The sequence below is a fragment of the Hakea prostrata genome, chromosome 3 (assembly GCF_041222555.1).
Source record: "Hakea prostrata isolate BN-2017 chromosome 3, UWA_Hpros_2, whole genome shotgun sequence".
NCBI lineage: Eukaryota > Viridiplantae > Streptophyta > Magnoliopsida > Proteales > Proteaceae > Hakea > Hakea prostrata.
Window position 1 is genome coordinate 7,014,326 of NC_142602.1, and position 16,794 is coordinate 7,031,119.

General features: G+C 40.0%; 2 protein-coding genes and 1 pseudogene across 2 annotated transcripts; 2 read left to right on the top strand and 1 right to left on the bottom strand.

The window, feature by feature from the left end:
- Positions 1-3,244: 3,244 nt before the first annotated feature.
- LOC149020450 (glycosyltransferase family 92 protein RCOM_0530710 pseudogene) lies at positions 3,245-6,351 on the bottom strand (annotated as a pseudogene).
- A 5,052-nt stretch (positions 6,352-11,403) lies between these two features.
- LOC149020451 (type I inositol polyphosphate 5-phosphatase 8-like) lies at positions 11,404-13,457 on the top strand. The gene is made up of 4 exons (XM_089146832.1): positions 11,404-11,591; positions 11,660-12,103; positions 12,629-12,946; positions 13,029-13,457. Exons 1-4 carry the CDS (start codon positions 11,404-11,406, stop codon positions 13,162-13,164), a joined length of 1,086 nt encoding a protein of 361 aa, XP_089002958.1. The 3' UTR covers positions 13,165-13,457.
- A 560-nt stretch (positions 13,458-14,017) lies between these two features.
- LOC149020452 (uncharacterized) lies at positions 14,018-16,531 on the top strand. Its single transcript, XM_089148590.1, has 3 exons — positions 14,018-14,340; positions 14,579-15,097; positions 15,184-16,531. The coding sequence occupies exons 1-3, from the start codon at positions 14,328-14,330 to the stop codon at positions 16,041-16,043; spliced, it is 1,392 nt and encodes a 463-aa protein (XP_089004716.1). The 5' UTR covers positions 14,018-14,327; the 3' UTR covers positions 16,044-16,531.
- Positions 16,532-16,794: the final 263 nt, after the last annotated feature.

Genomic DNA, 16,794 nt, shown 5'->3' on the forward strand with positions numbered 1-16,794 from the left:
TTTTTTTTGGGTTGGATATCCAAGGTTCTCCTTCTTGGACCTCGTATAAGTAATATAGATTTTACCCTAGGTTTCTCAATCCATGAGTTTTCATCCCCCAAAATAATCGTTGAAGCTCAAATTATTCGACTGATACACCGCAGATTAGGTTAGGAAAAACTGTCTGTGAGGGATTATTTATCCACGACTGGAGCCACCACCCAACCGCTACCCAATACAAAAAACAGGTCCTAGTACCTGGGTAAGCCAATTAGTAGCTAATAATGAACTTACCAACCATGAACTGTGTATCCACTGCTTGTTGTTAGCAGCTATCATATTTCCGGAATTGCCTCTGTTTTAATCCAATCTGAAAATTGAACGACTGGCCAATTCTTCGAGCTGATCCAAAAAATAGTGTAAAGAAAAATAATCGAAAACATTCCAAGAATAACCTTTTAAGTGTTAAATTATATTTTGTTAAACCTAAATGACCATCGATGTTTAGATAATTTATGTGTGACTCAAAAACTGTCGAAACCTAAAACTCAAAAAGTTACCTCTGAACCACATAGAAGCAAGTTGCAATCCAAAACTTCATTAACACTGCACAAAACTCATGAAAATATGCACATCTTGAAGTGGGTGTATCAACCACACAGGGCTCCCATCGCTGCGGAGTCTAGGGTTTAGAAACTATAAACGGCCTCTGTAGGATGCTCTAGCAATAGATTTAAATGAAAAGTAGTAGTGCTGGCTTACCTAAAGCTAGCTGCATCATGGGTTCTCTTGTTCTACCTGCATGTCTAATTCATCAAATTGAAAAGTTCATTATTGTTATATGTCCAGCTTATTGCAGGGTTTATTGAGCTTGTTTCAATTAGAGAAATGAAGAAAATGACACACTCAAAGGATCAATTTTATGTTTACTTGAATTTCTTTAGTTCTGGCTTCACATTGGACTAAACTTGTTGCCACCCTATGGGCTTACAGCATAGAAAACATTTGCAAGGTTTTACTCTAATTTAAGGGGAAAGCTAGTCTATAATCAGTCCCCTCCACTGATACCATGTTCATCCATCAGATCATTGTTTAACCCTGCGGCTAATTGCAGTTGCTTGATTACTTGATTCTTCCTTCTTGGAGTTAGAATATATGGCTGATTGGCCATATTCGATTGGGCCTTGATAACTTTTTCCCCTGGCTTAAGAGCATATACTTCGAAGATGCTCAGGCATCAGATAGCTGTTCAACCATGCTTCTGAGAAAGTGATACACCTAAATATTCCTAAGATTCTTACTAAGGAACAAGAACTTATACATAGTGGAGAGGCCCTGAATTATTTTATACTTGTTGTTAAAAGGGACTGAACTAGAGAAATAAAGGAGATCAGACTTATAGACTAAATCAGAATTGTATAAGAATGCTTTGCCCTATTTTGATGACTTTAATTTGTGTTAATGAAAGCTCAGAGAGAATTCAAGTGAGATGAATGAGTAAAAACACTTTTTGGGTCCCAACATAAGTAGAAACTAGATGTAAATAGAACATTGATTTTATTACTTTATCCTATTTTAATGTGAAGAGTTGGTTGTCTGTGATCTGAAACAATTTCAGCCTGTGGAATTGATCAGGGACAGGAATGGAGGGTTGGTGCAAGGTCAAGTTGTGCTATTGCTACCTGTTGGTTATGGGCTCAAAACTGGAAACAGCCTTGCAAGATAATATTGCATTGGGTTCACCTTTAGTGAAAAGAAGGGAGGGAAATCAGGAGGAAAGGGCGGACCTTGGGGCAATGGTAATATTACTCCATTGCAACCTAGTGGGCTGTGGGTTTTAGAAACAGCCTCATTGTGAAGCACAGTTAGGATTACATATATTACATTATGACCTTTCCTAGACCCTGCAGTAGCTGGATCCTTGTGCACTGGGTACAGCCTCTAAAGAAAGGAAAAGAGGAAAAGGGGAAGGCATAAGGTAGTTTGATGGGAAGAGGACATGCCTCATGAGTAACCCTAATAGATACATACACGGACAATGTTGTTCAACTGATTGGGAAGGACGGTACATGGTCTCCAAAGGCTCCCGATATGCATTCAAACCACATCAGGTTTTTCTGATCTAGTTTCTGCTTTCATGAGATTCAGAATCAAACCAGGGTGTGCAGCAGTATTCAGAGGGAAAGGAGAGGAAGTAAGAAGAGGTGGTGATTTGGTCTGTTTCCTTAATCGTCTCGGTTTCTCTCTTTAATTGTTAAGTTAGCTTAGGACTCCTCCAAAGCACCCGCATATTCCCCCCCTCCTCTTTCAGTTAATATGTCATTCCCTTATTATTTGATCAAATATATAGTTCCTTCTTTTGACTGATGTTCCTTACATTTATTCTTTACATTTCACAAATTTAGGGGACTAGATACAACTACTACTTAACTCCACTTAGGCTTCCAAAATAGGCTCATTTCAATAGGAAGCAGCATAAAATTGATAACCCCATGCCCATGTAACAAATGAGGCTACTCATTTAACTCATTAAATCAGGATCTGAGCTTATTCAGCCATGAATATTTATGCTGGAACTTCTCTTGATCTACATCAAACTACCTGAGATAAAGACTAACTTATTACATGTACTACATTAAATTAACTTCTAAGTATTGGAAGATATTTTTTTTAAGGATAAACATTAGAGTTTCAGAAAATTTATGAAATTTATAATCTTCCTTTCTCCCCCCCCTCCTTTGAGGTGGTTGGAGATGGGGGCTTAGCTCCTAGTTAAAAAAGTGCTGCTGGATCAGAGAGAGAGAGAGAGACGCCCAATAGTTTGGTGCTGGTTACAATGTGAGAGAACCGTGTCCAAGAGACCTGAACCTGAAATAGGAAAGCCCGTAGGTCGTGGCAAGAAATGAGGTGATGGGAGAAACCATGTCCAGGATGCGCAAACCTGTCTATCTCTTTCTTTTTGGCAGAATAACCTTTCTTTCTATGTGTTACCTGAATCCCAAACAACTTTTCAGATGCAAGTTTTCTTTTCCCCTTTTTTTTGGTTGTTGTAAGATTTGGTTTTGTGCAGGAAAAAAAGTTAATAATTTTTGTAACATCCTCTCTTTCTTGCTTAATTTACATATTTAGAGATAGAGTTTGGGTGATTTGATACTCTGTGTTGGAAAAGGGGGCGACTGGGTCATTTGGGTTATTCTGGTAATTGCGCATTCAAGTTCTCTAGTGGAATGTTCGGTCAAAAGTCAAAGAACTGGTGGATGGCTGTTCAATCTGTTCAACTGGTCAATACAGTCCAGTCTAGTTTAGGTAATCTGTTGATTCTGGGTGGATTCTTTGATCATATTTACTTTTTAATCGTAAGGCGCTGTGTGTTCTCATATTAGTAATTTTTTCCCATCCTTGTCCTTTTTCTCCTTTGCTTGGTTTAATCCAGTCATGTTTTGATTTTATGAAGCATACTCATCTGATATTGCTTCCTCTCTAACTTGAATTAGCTTTTAAGTTCTTTTAAATTTTTTTTTTCCTTGGAGCAGAAATTTGAGAGGGAAGGATCCCGAAAAGGAAACCAGTGAGGAGCTCCAGGATGGAGCTTTAGCTCTTGGATTTTATTCCGTTCTCAAGTATTGTGATGTAATATGATATATACTTAGTTGTTTTGACTTTTGAGTCAAATGAGATAATAAGCTGGGAAGGCATGGGTTTGTAACCCCCCTACACTTTCTTTTTTTTGTGGATTTGTTTACAGAGATACTCATTCAAGTATATTTCATATTTACGGTCATCTCTCGAATGCCTAATGTGGCTTATCTGAGGATCAGTCATTCTTCTTTCATTTAGGTACTGACTTGATTCCACCGATGCTATTTGAAGTCTTACTGTGGTTGAATATATGTTTGTTTGCCCAAGTAAATCAGACATAAACTGATGGGTTCTTTAGAAGAAATAGAAATTAGATCAATGAAAGCAATAGGAATTATATATCAGTAAATGACTAAACTACAAAAATGTGAAACCCTGTAATTTTCTATGGCTATTCTGAATTCCATGTCATGATGCAATACAAAAAACAGGATAAATGGTGGAAAGATTGAAATAAAGAATGGATGAAGTTTTACAAGTGATTCATTTACAGTGGCCATGGCAAGATGCAGCACCATGAGTGTTATGTTACTGAAGGGAGCGCTCCCATGGCAGAATTCTAGTTGCAGGCTCAGCAAAATTGGCTACTACGAAGTCCCTTAAGCGAGTATCCCAAACTTCACAGAACTGGAATGGCCAGTTGGGTGGCTCAATGGCCTCAGTCCCAAGTCCAGGCACCCTGTCCTTGGATCCCTCATTCTGGTTCTCTTGCCAATTGGAAACGTAGGTGGCGACCCTCATGGAGAACTTGGATCTGAACGCTTCCCACACCTGGTACTTGTAGTGGTTTATGACAGCTTTTTTTTGAGGTAAGTTCAGGTACCTGTACTCTTTCTTTAGCTGGAAATGGTGAACTACATTTAGTAAGTTGTCCGCAACAGCATTGGGGCGCACAATGGATTTGTGTCTCTCAGGGCTCCGAAGCCGGCAAGTGTAGCTCGCCATCACTCCCTTTGAAGGAGTTCTGCTTAGCCCAGACGGTCCAAAGCTGAAGCAGGTTGTCCTGATTTCGCCAATTGTTGGCGAAGATGAGAAATTCGCAACAAGTGATTTGAGGGAATCCCGACCTGGATACCCCAGCTTACGGATCATTCTGCGCGAACGGGGTACACGAAAGTGGAAAAATTCGTCAACATCCATGAATCCCATCCAATTGCATTCGGTCTTTGCCATGAGAATGCAGTGGGAGAAACCAGCTTCCTGGGTCTTGAGCCAAGGCCAGACGTGCCTGCTTAAATTGTGGTTTTCTTGATTGAGCTCATCTATCACTTGCTGGATAGCGTCGTCACTGTTGTTGTCATAGATGAACCAGCGCTCAACCCCAAGCCAAGCATGGTAGATGACCCATTCTCGTAGTGAAGAAGCTTGGTTCCAAACCATGGTGCACACACACAGCTCATATTTCTTCGGTTGTGTTCTGCTTTCCTCTTTCTCTTGGGTGGTGGTGGAGGAGAAATTGAAGATCTTTGCCACTGAAGGCAGAGGAATTTTATCACGTTCCAATGCTCCACTGACGGTGACTCGGATCCCATGAACTTCAACCATTTTCTCTGCAATGCTAGCTGGGAGCAAGCACCGAACAACTTCCTGTGCTGCAGAAAGAGCCTTACTGGTAACAGGGTAAGTAGGATGGCTTTGCAAATTCCCCCAATCGAAGTGGCAGACGAATTGAGCTGGATTTGAGGATCTGTCAGGGCGAAGATTCAATCCCTTTACAAACACTACTGCCGTGTCTTCATCAATGGCTGCAGCATAAACCAGTCTCTCCCACGAATGAGCTGGCTGATCAATTCCATTTCTAACCAACGCAGCTGCTGCTGCTTCTTCTTCTCCTCTTTCTAGGTCTCTAATTGGACGCCACTGGAGAAAAACCGAAGCAGAGTAATTAGCAGGCGGAGTGGGACATCGAGCAATTGATCTATAACCATCGAATTCGTCCACAAACAGAGTGGGAAGTGAGATTTCAGGGCTCTCCTCTGCTACCTCATTCGAATTGTTACTGTTGTAGGACTGACGATGATGGTAGATACAGTACAATTTTCTGCTAGAATGTACGAATCTATTGATGGAGTAGGGGAAGAACAGTAACACATGGTCTGGGAACAAAACTCGATCCTCAACTTCTAAGGGCAAAAACCCAGCATCATCATCGTCCTCACTATCTCCTGCGGAAGGTAAGAAGATAGAATTCATGGGCGTAGGTGATGAAGCGGACAGTAAAGGCAAGCGTGAGACAGTGAGAACAGGGCGGAAGGCTGATGAGCGGATGGTGGAGAAGCCATCAAGGAGGAGGAAAACAAAGCAACAGAAGCACAGGATGAGAGGCCAGATGGAGTAATAGTTAGAGATTAAGGAGGTAAGAGATGGATTAAAGATTTGCCTTCTCTTGCGGCGCTGCTGCTGCTGCTGCTGCTTAGGAGTATCCATGGTGGCTGCTGCCCAAATCGTTCTTGGTACTTGCTACCCAGATGAAGCAGAACTTGGTGCTACATGTGTGGATCTCTGCAAATGACGATGGTGGGAAGACCCGTAGAGAGGGCTAGCAGAGAAAGCACAGTGACAGAGGCGTTCAGGCAATAATGGATGAAAGTGAAAAGGAGAAGAAACGGCTAGTTCCAAGTGATGCTGTTAGTGATTCTCTCTCTAACCCAAACTAGCCAATAGCAGAATTACACATAACCATAGAGACACCTTCCCCCAGTCCTTTCCACACTATGTACAGATACGTGAGGCCTTGCTTTTTCCTTTCCTGTTCCTTTTTCCTTTGCCAAAAATTGCGGGGGGGCCTGGGGGCCGAGGAACAGCGGGGGGGCTGGCGGGGCCCCCGCTTCCCCCCCCCCCCCCGGGGGGGGGGGTTGCCCCCCCCCCCCCTTTCGGTGGTGCGGCAGCTACTCATGTTTTGGTGGTCTTTGTCATTGAATCGTTATTGGGTCTGCCAATCGGCCATTAAAAATTGTCGGTGGGTCACTTGGGTCCAAGGAACAGCTCTGTAGGAGGTCAGAGCCGTGGGGGGTCTTTCAAAAAAAAAAAGGGTCCCCCCCCCGACTGTGCTGCATTTTGACAAACAACATTTAAGCGATTTTTGGTTTCCACCAAGAGGCCCCCCCCCCCCCAGCCCGGCGCTCACGGTGGTTTGCGATTAACGGTGGCCACCGTTTCTAGAAGTTTAAGTTGATTTGACACGGCAGCTACTTCTTTTTCTTTCATGTTTTTTCTGGTAGGATTTCATATGTAGTTCAATTGAATACGTTATTTTATTTAAGGTTGTTTTTTTTTTTAAAGGTTAGAATGATGGGTGGGTGTTTGGAGACAGTGAAAGTTGTAGTTATTTTACTTAATTTAACCTGCTCGTGCTACTATAATAAGCACCCGAGTTGCTACCGGTCTGCCACAAACAATTAGGTGAATATGTAAACCTGAAAACCGTTTGTGGTGACAGAGCGTAGAAAACCAAAAACCACAAATAGGGTTTGTTTACTATAAAATGGGGGCAAGCCCCAACATTAATGTCAAAATAATAATAATAACTACCAAATTCGGGAAAGCGTTTTATGAATATTTTACTCTTTATCTTTTTTTCCCCTTTTATTGGGGAGAGTTGGGCACAAAATCTAAAGTATCTCACATTACCATACGATATTAATCGATACGTATTCATATTTGACCCAACCGATACAAAACATCTCAATACGTCTCTCCATTGAGTTGACTAAATTATACTAACCAAAGCGATACAATATTCAATACCGGACGATACGTCTCTTAAAATCACTTGATCTATACGATACTCAATACTGATATTTTAAACTTTGGTTGGGATCCTATACTATTATATTAGTCATTTTGTGTATATATATATAATTTTTTTATGTCCATTTATGAGCACATATAAGGTGAACTAAGATTCGTCTTCTAAACATGTGATAAAAGAATATGAAGATAATGAAACTCTCTATCTTCACGAATAGAAGATCTCGGATGCCTTGAGTACCTCTTCCAAATGTTTTTGTAAAAATAAATACTGATACATCATGGATTGAAATAACAAAGAAGGGTGGGGCCGCCATTATTATTAGAGATGTCGAAAGTAAACTATTGGTGTTTCATCATTACTTAGGAATTATAATTTTGTAGAAGAAAAAAAAATTATTGCTTTTAGAGTAGGACTATTGAAGACGCTTGCATGTGGTTATGAACAAATTCTAATTGAATTTTTAAACAAATAATCAGGTGTCTTGAAGACGAGATTTAACTCCTGTTGATAGGGAGCCCTTGATCCAAGATATTTATTATTTAATGGATAATTTTAATGACTATATACCTATGTATATTTTTAGGAATTCTAATGTAATTGCAAATCTATTAGCCAAGAAGGCTCTTTCGGTTTTAGGCCTAAAAGAAAGTCGATTTTCACTGAGTGGTTGGTGGAACTATGTTCACCTCCACCTTCCGCACGCTTTGAATAAGATTGTTGTTTACCCAAAACAAAAAATGAGAGGTGAATGCGATTAAGGTCAAATAGCAACTTATAGAGAAAATTACAAACTACGTATAATCCCGTAAATTTAGCTTCTTTTACCTCTTCTGGTGGGCCAATGCTGATGTCAGCTTAGTGGATATTTTCTTTTGAGTGATGAAGAAGCCACGGCCACTTCCATTTCTTATCTTGGAAGTTTCTGCTTTGCTCTTTTTACACTTCTTTCTAATTTTCATCATCTGATGAGTAGAAGTTTTTGCTCTTTTTACAATTCTTTATTTTTTTTATTTTTGGTAGATTTTTACAATTCTTTATGACATACATTAAGTAAGGTCTATTGGGGAAGCCTACATTTTACTTTTCATGTCAAAATTTGAAAAGGTTTTTTTTTCTAATGTGTGTTAGAGAAGTATGAAGAGAACACGAACGTTTATCTTAATAAGTGGAGAATTCCAAACTCAAAAAGAAAGAAGAAATTTTTTCGACTTTTTGTTGATACAATAGGAATTTATCTGGATTTAAAACCACAATAAAAGTAACACTTTAAGCTATCAACTAATAACGGCCAATAAATAAAGGGTGGGGGAGGGGGGGATTGATTAGCAATAAAGGATTCTTGAGAATTGGCTCCTTGATTTAACAGCTGATCAACTACATTCTTGAGAAAAAATACGAGAGAAGCTTAGGAATTGTATGATAATGCTCTTGTGCCTATTTGCTGAAATAGGGAAAGAGTCATTTTTTTATACTTCTGTGCCCATTTTTCATTTTTGGCTAAAATCTTGTATGATTCTAATAAAAGGGGGATGTTTCTTGGCAAAATCAACTCAGAACTTTATATGATATGCATAAAGTGGCTATTTCCATTGTTACCACAAAGTGTCTGAAATTAAGATTTGAAGAAAGCTTAGTAGTCAACAAAGCTTCACTAACAAAAGCAGCGAAATCAAAGATACTAAACACTAAATCTACTACATTACGTTGCTTCTCCATTAAAGTAAAAATGAAACCCCTTGATCAACCATTAACGAGTAATCCCAATGTGGGTGGATTTGGTCAGGGAGATGCAGAAATAGTACTTCAAGACCCATTTAAGTGTCCAAGGCCTTTTGTTCTTCTTGTTTTTTTACTTCAAAAAAGAAAAACTTTTTTTTATTCTACAACGTTTAAAAATGCCAGCATTTTTTCTTTTTATTTTCTGTCTTATTGATGAAAACTATCTTTAATCTAAAAAAACTAGAATTTATAACAAGAATCACTTGCTTTCCTGTAAACAACAGGAAAAAAAGGCTTTTTCGCAGCCACGATTGGCGAGGTAAGAGGCGAATTTGGTTACTTGTTGGACTAAACTGGGGGTAGGTGCTCGTGCCACTTGCAATACCTTTTTCCCTTCAGTTCTGAGTCAGGAGGTATCTTATGCCCCTCACTTAACTGAATTTGCAGAGGGATGGGGTTTCTCTAGTTTTTGGCATAGTGGGCCCCCAATGGGAGGCCCGCACGACGGGCTATTAGCTCAGTGGTCCAAGTAGAAAGTCTCTAAAACGGAAATGAACATTTTGAAATGAATCAGAGTTATAGAAGGAATTCAATTAAGAATACGAGCTCAGAGAGCAAAGATTTACGAATCTACCACTAGAGAAGTTTTAGTTACAGAGAGAGTGAGAGAAAAGGGTTTCAATTGGAGAAAGATTATTCGTTCTCCTTCGTTTGTCTTTGTTCATTTGAGTGAATCCAAGAGCAATGGTGTTTTAAGTGTTAAAGGAAGGCAATGTTGAATGTTCTATTTTTAAGTCAAATAACTAGATTGCCTCCACTTCTGCCTTGTCCATCTTCAAGCCAAAATGTGCCCCAGCATTTTCTCAAAATGCGAAACAGCTAGTTTAACACACTTTTTATTTTTATTTTTTAAGACTGAATAACTATTTGTTTTTTTGGTAAATTGACAATGAGCATAGAAATAAGTATACTTACGTGGTTTCCGTACAGCCCCTAATTAATGGATCAAAACACTTGTCCATAATCCTTGCATCATTGATTAAGGATCTGATTTGAATCAATAAAAAAAATAATTAAAATAATCTATTAATTAGATTAATTTGAATATTCATCAACAAACCCATTATACATTGGACCTAGAATTGGGGATAAAGTCGGTTGGTTTGTCGTCGGCCTTGCCACTAAGATGAATCTAATTGGATTTTCTGACCAAAGTCAACAGGGTTTGGATTATATGATGGAAATTTGATCTTTGTTGACTTTTAGAGATCCTGCAGATGCAGTAAGAACAACCCTATTAACTATATATAACATCTCCACCACAGGATTTGAGCCATGTGTCCTAACCATGTCTTGTCATCTGAGGTTGCTTCGAATTCATTTTTCCAGAATCAATGAATAAGCCTAATAGGAGACTATTACATATACCATGAAATTCAAGTCTTGACCCCTTCACTGAGAGGTGTTAATAATTGTCAACTAAACAAAACCTTTGATGTACATAGTCCTTAAAGTCTATGAGATAAGACAGAAGATCTTTGAGATAAGGCATGTGGAAACCATCACAAGATATATGTGATTTTAACACCTAACCGACCTAACAGCTGATTTTTTTTCTCATAATGGTCCCCCCTCCCCCTCTCCTCCCATTAAAATCTTAACTCATCCAAGACCTTCAACAACTTCAACCAATATAAAGGCTTGTAAGGGTACGACTTGTTTGCATGGGTGACACTTGTCAATAAATTGGGTTTCAGTTCTCTTGTTTTGGAAAGTTGAAACCAGTAAATCAAGCTTAAAGACTCGAAGTGAAAGCACTGAAGCTTTACATTAAAAGATCTTCTGTAGAAAACAATAAGGATGTAGGGACTAATCAAGCTTTTTATAAGCTTATTTTGATATGACTACGCGAGTATAAGCCAATATAACATGCATGGCATGATCTTGAGCTTGGAGCGTTGACTGAGGAGGGTTGCCCTTGATACTCATGGAGGAGTACTACAAGGGTTCACTAGCCAAGCTTCCGAAGTACCATAGGTGGCTCAGATGGATGAAGAAGAAGAAGATCAAGAAGGCTGCAGCAGAAGTAGTTTCAAGTCTCTGTCTGAATTCTCAATTAAGTAAGTTCTTTTTCCTTTCTTCCTCTAATTAACTACCTTGCCAAATTCCCCCAAAACCAAAATCTAGTTCCTTGAGTCTCTATATGATACTGCAGATGATTGTGATCAGCACGACAAACATAAAGTTTCCTTAGCTAATGATGGTTCTGTCAGGTCAGATTCTGATTTTGTCTTAATAGTTACTCTGGGAAGATGACAATAATATATAACACTAGAAGATCAAACTTTTGTACTTCTGTTTTTTTCTTTCCTTTCAATGGGAACGGCAGAGTATTTGTGGGAACATGGAATGTTGCTGGAAGGTCTCCGAAGGAGAGCTTGGTTGTAGACATGGACGAATGGTTGAACCCAAAGGAAGCCCCAGACATTTATGTTATAGGGTAAGTAGTTTATGTAGACAGATGCACACTAACAAGTGAAATGTACAGGAATTAATGAGAGACTGCAGGTTTCAAGAGACTGTGCCCTTGAAGGTCAGAACTGTACTGGGAGCAGAAGATGAAAGTGCAGCAACAAAATGGAATTGTCTGATAGGAAGAACCCTGGAAAGAGAGTACAAGTTGATGGCAAGCAAGAAGATGGTGGGAGTGTTTGTAAGTGTTTGGATGAAGGAGGTGTTGAGGACAAAGTATAGGATATCGAAGGTGGAAGTGTGCAAAGTGGCTTGTGGGATAATGGGTTGGCTGGGAAATAAGGGATCCATGGCTGTGAGCTTTTCCATGGAAGGGACCAGTTTTTGCTTTGTTGCAGTGCACTTGGCCTCTGGAGAGAAGAGAGGGGATGAGATGAGAAGGAATCAACAAGTCCTAGAGATCTTTAAGAGGACTTCTTTCCCAAGGGCATCACAAGATCATATCCATGATCTCTGTCCACTCACCATCTTAGGACACGAGTAAGGCCCATAACTAAATCTACCCCTTCTTTTATGTTATAGTAAGACCTCGCGAGGCCAAGTCAAGTTTGGATCTTCTACTTGTCAGGGTATAGATATGTGCTCTTATCAGGCTTCTCTTTTCTAGAATAAGGGTAAGACTCTCTTTGAATGTTAACAAAATAAATCAAAGGTGAGATTCCTAGTGAGTCTCACATGAATTATTGTATGGTAGAGAAGCATGAGGGAAGCACATACCTCTCCCCTGACTAGGAGGTGACTCGGACTTGGCTAACTCAAGTGAAATGAACTCTTAACCCAATCCAAATCTAATTGTAACCAGTTTATCTTGAACCAAACAAAATTCCTAAAATTCATCCCATCAGCCAAATTGTAGCTCTTGCTCAAACTCAGATCTAATGTTTCAGAAATATTAAGAAAAGAATAGCATCAAATGTCAAACTTAAATGCATATATACATATAGCTCTAGTTAAGAATTCAGACACACTTGACTGATCATAATTTGGTGGTGAAACATGCTGCAGTAGGATATTCTGGTTTGGGGATTTGAACTACAGGTTGAACTTAGAAGCCAGTTTGGTCAGGCAACTCATAAAGAAAAAAGAGTGGAGAGCTCTACAAGAGTTCGACCAGCTTCGGATAGAACAAGCTAATGGTGGTGTCTTTCAAGGTTGGAGAGAAGCCCACATTGACTTTGCTCCTACCTACAAGCTTCCTACAAATTACTATTCCTCCTCCTCCTCCTTCAATGGTCTCCCTTCAACACAGTCCACCATCATAGCACGGTGTTCACGTCCACCACCACCAGCACCACCACCGGAGAAGCAGCGCATTCCTGCATGGTATGGTATGATACTAGCTATTTGGTTCCTTTTATCAGCTCAGATCATCAGAATAAAACTAAACAGAGAGATGGATGGGCAGGTGTGATAGGATACTTTGGTATGGCAAAGATGTAAAGCAGCTCTCGTATCTCAGGACTGAAAGTAAATTCTCCGATCACAGTCCTGTTTCTGCACTCTTCTCCACTCACATCGAGCTCCTTAACCCCTCCACCTGAAGCAGATAGCTCTAAAACCACACCCAAGAGATGAAAACTGCAATGGAATGCAACCTCATGATCACTTCTATCATCAACCAAGAGATGAAAACTGCAAGGGAAAGCAACCTAATGATCACTTCTATCATCTATCACTTCTATCATCAACCATGTAATTAATTAGATGGTGAGAAGAATACATCTAATGGATGTTCTTCCACTCATATGTTTTTCTACCTGTTTCCTGTTTCGATTTTGGTTCATGTACACCGATTCCACTGATTAATTTATAGACCCGCTACCTAAAACCTAATTTTGGGTCTTTATGTGCCCATCACGAGCAGAATGAAAATAGATAGGGAGTTGAAAATAGTGCAATTCATATATCTCAAATGATAATTTAGTAACATTTTTAATCTAAATTTTGAAGCTGATTCAATAGATTGAATTTAGTCTTTTAACCTACCTCATACTAGAACGGGTTAATCTGATGTTCATAACCAAATTGATCCCATTAGACACGTAACACTTTCCTGCTAGGATTTTGAAGATAATTTTAAATTTTTAATCATAAATTTCAAATGATGGATTCGCAGGTCTTTGAAGTCCAACCATTAATAAATCAAACACTGCGTTCAAAAGCCCTCTCACCAAGGTTTTACAACTCAATTGATGACGGAATCGTTCTTGACAATTCTGGAATTGGAATAGGAGAAAGAGAACTTGAGTCAGAAAGAAATCAGGAAAATCTTGGCATGAATACACCGATTCAGAATGCCAGAATTCGAATCGGTTTCTGCTGATTCTCTTCTGTTTCACAGATTATTTTTTTCCCACACGCCCGTCAAAGTTAGCGACATTTTTGACCTAACGGGTTTATCTGTTTCCCTTTCTTTTTAACTCCACCATTTCGCGGCAGCCTTTACGGACCTCTTAATGCCTGTGGTTCACAAGGAACATGAATCGATCGCTTCGATCTCAATTGGCTTCGAAGCAAACGCTCGGTTTTCCTTTCTGACGGTGGAAATTTTTGGTGTTAAGAGGAAGGAAATGAGGATTCTTCAACAACTGAATGGAATCTTTCTAAGCAAATCACTAGTTGCCAGAAGCTTCGAATCCAAATTTCGGACTCCGACCCCCTACCTGGACTACTTCCTTAGTCTCTGAACACTTCCTGAAGCCCTATGCAGGATCAAGGTATCTCTAATTCTTGCTTTCTTCCACAAGCCCTATCGAATGACATATAGAACTTTAGGTTGACCAAAAAGAAAAAAGACATATAGAAGAATTTTAGTTTTTCTCACTGTCCTATTTGGTTTTCTTGTATGAACTCCTAATGGATCGAAATCTCTTTGTATAAGATTAGAACCAATGTAAAGAACAAAAATATAGGATGCCCTTGTTTGAATGTGATTTTAAACTTTGAATTGTGAAGGTAACATGAGAAGATATTACAGAGGGGTAAGGCAAAGGTCTTCGGGTAAGTGGGCAGCTGAGATACGTGACCCAAAGAAGGTAAATCGAGTGTGGCTAGGCACATTTGACCGCGCAGAGGATGCAGTCATGGCTTATGACAAGGCGGCTCTCAGGATCCATGGGACCAAAGCTAAGCTTAATTTCCCTGAACGAGTTCAGCGAATTCAAGGGCAGATTGAGTTGAATTACTTCATGGGCACTCGTCATGGTGACCAAGTTCAAGCTCCTCCTCATGATCCAGAGCCCGGCGCAGAGACGGAGCCAGAGATGGATGCAAGATTACAGGGTGGAGAGACACCTGTTGCTGAAGAGGCAGGTGATGATGCTTCACAATGCTCTGCATCTATAGGGCAATCACGGAATATGATGTCTGGGATTCGATCATTCAAGCATCAAGCTGTGTTTTCACAATCATCAGACTCTGATGATCGGCTGGCAAAGAAGCTGAGGCATGCCCATCCTAGCGAGCCTAGAGAAGGTATCCCAAGATTCTATTACGCTATATCTCTCATTTCTTAACTTAAACTATATGCTGAAATCTTCTCCATGTCATGGAAATTTTAGAAACTAGAGGGAGATCTCCAGTGGTGAAGGAGGAGAGCAGAGAACAAAACCAGCCATCTCCAAACCCGGTGCTGGGTAGGGGTTTCCCCCAAAAAACTCTTGAAGAATATCCAGAGGAGCCTGAAATCCTTCAAGTAGTACAATGGCTCAAACAGGTGATTCCTCCATCACCCCAAACGCCTGAAGTAGAAAGTGAGGGGACTTGGGACTATACACTAAAACGCTTCATTGATCCCTTCGAAGGAGAGAAATTCGAGGTGATTTATGTCAATAGGTCTGTGCCAGGCTTTGTCTTTCCCTCATGTTACCAGACAGAGGCAAGGCAGCTCATGGATCGTTTTAAGCGAGAATTGGCCTCATGCACAGTGAACAATGTCTTCATTCGTTCAGGTCTCTTTATCAATCTATGTCAAATTCTCCTTTCTATGCGAGACAGGACATATGGATTGCTATCTGAAAAGGAAACCCGTGGATGGGTATCATCCTTGAGAGAAGGAGAGGACATGGGAGTAGAGCTTCCTGCACTGAGGGCATTGGTGGGGAAGGCCTGGTTGCGATGTTTAGCATGGGATGTGGCAGAGAAAAGAAAATCAGAAACAGTGTCTTTCTTGGCGAGGGCGGAGACCCACAAAGAGGAGGCTCAGAGCTTCCTCAAGTTGGTCGGAGTAATGAAGGCGAAGGCACGGTGGCATCTAGAAGAAGCAGACTGCCTTACTGATGAAGCCCGTTTTGTGAGGTCTAGGAAAACACCATCAAACCTAGTGGATACCCTTTCCTGTTACTTTAAAGAATGGGAGGCTACTAAGGATCAAAAGATGATCTCCGATCTGTTCTCTGAAGCTGGGAGTAGTTCAGCATAGTTCGGCATCTAGGCTATATTTGGCACATCCTGCAACACCATGAGGTTTACTCCTTTCCTTCCCTTCCCTTCCCTTTACCTGTAAATAGAATTAGCCAATACACATTGATGGAATCATGGAGAATGGTTTTGTCCAATTGAATCTAAACGATAGTAGTGATTGGTGTAAGCTTCTCAGATCCATGTAATAGGAGAGGAAGCCTCTAGAATGAAAATGGCCATAACATGCCAAGCATTGTTAACGTACACAGATGTTGAGATCTCAGGCTTCTATTTAATTATATGATAGATGAGAATGCATCACACAAAGCCTATACACCACAGATATGATCCTAGTCCCCAATAAGCATTAAACTGAAATCGCTAGCACTAACCCTCCACCCCTTATAATGAGTTCCCCTCCCAAGAATAAGTCCTGCAGTTATAGTTAGAAGCTGCCTTAAGGATTCCTTCTGTGCTCACTTGGTGTGATATATGTATGTTTCCATAAGCTTTCTCCAAATTTGATTTCTTTCATCCCTTAAAAGTACCACAAAACTGAAGACACTGCTTCAATAATTGTATCATGTAAGTTTCTTACTTTATACTTCTTGCTATCATTTGAATATGTTAAATTCAAAATGGGTGCATTTTTGTAATGACCATGGTGTCATCTGTTAACTGCAAACTAAATGTTTTACCCCCCACGGCCTACTTGATCTTAAGAATAGAAGCATCTTTAGAGAAAACTTAGCTGATGGAGAAGAGCAAAG

Bases quoted from the DNA above. Each gene is read 5' to 3' on its own strand.
- LOC149020452 (XM_089148590.1), top strand. The intron at 15,098-15,183 runs GTATCCCAAGAT...TGGAAATTTTAG, and splicing joins TCCTAGCGAGCCTAGAGAAG to AAACTAGAGGGAGATCTCCA.
- LOC149020451 (XM_089146832.1), top strand. From the start codon at position 11,404: ATGACAATAATATATAACACTAGAAGATCAAACTTTTGTACTTCTGTT. The intron at 11,592-11,659 runs GTAAGTAGTTTA...GAGAGACTGCAG, and splicing joins CCAGACATTTATGTTATAGG to GTTTCAAGAGACTGTGCCCT. The intron at 12,104-12,628 runs GTAAGGCCCATA...AACATGCTGCAG, and splicing joins CTCACCATCTTAGGACACGA to TAGGATATTCTGGTTTGGGG.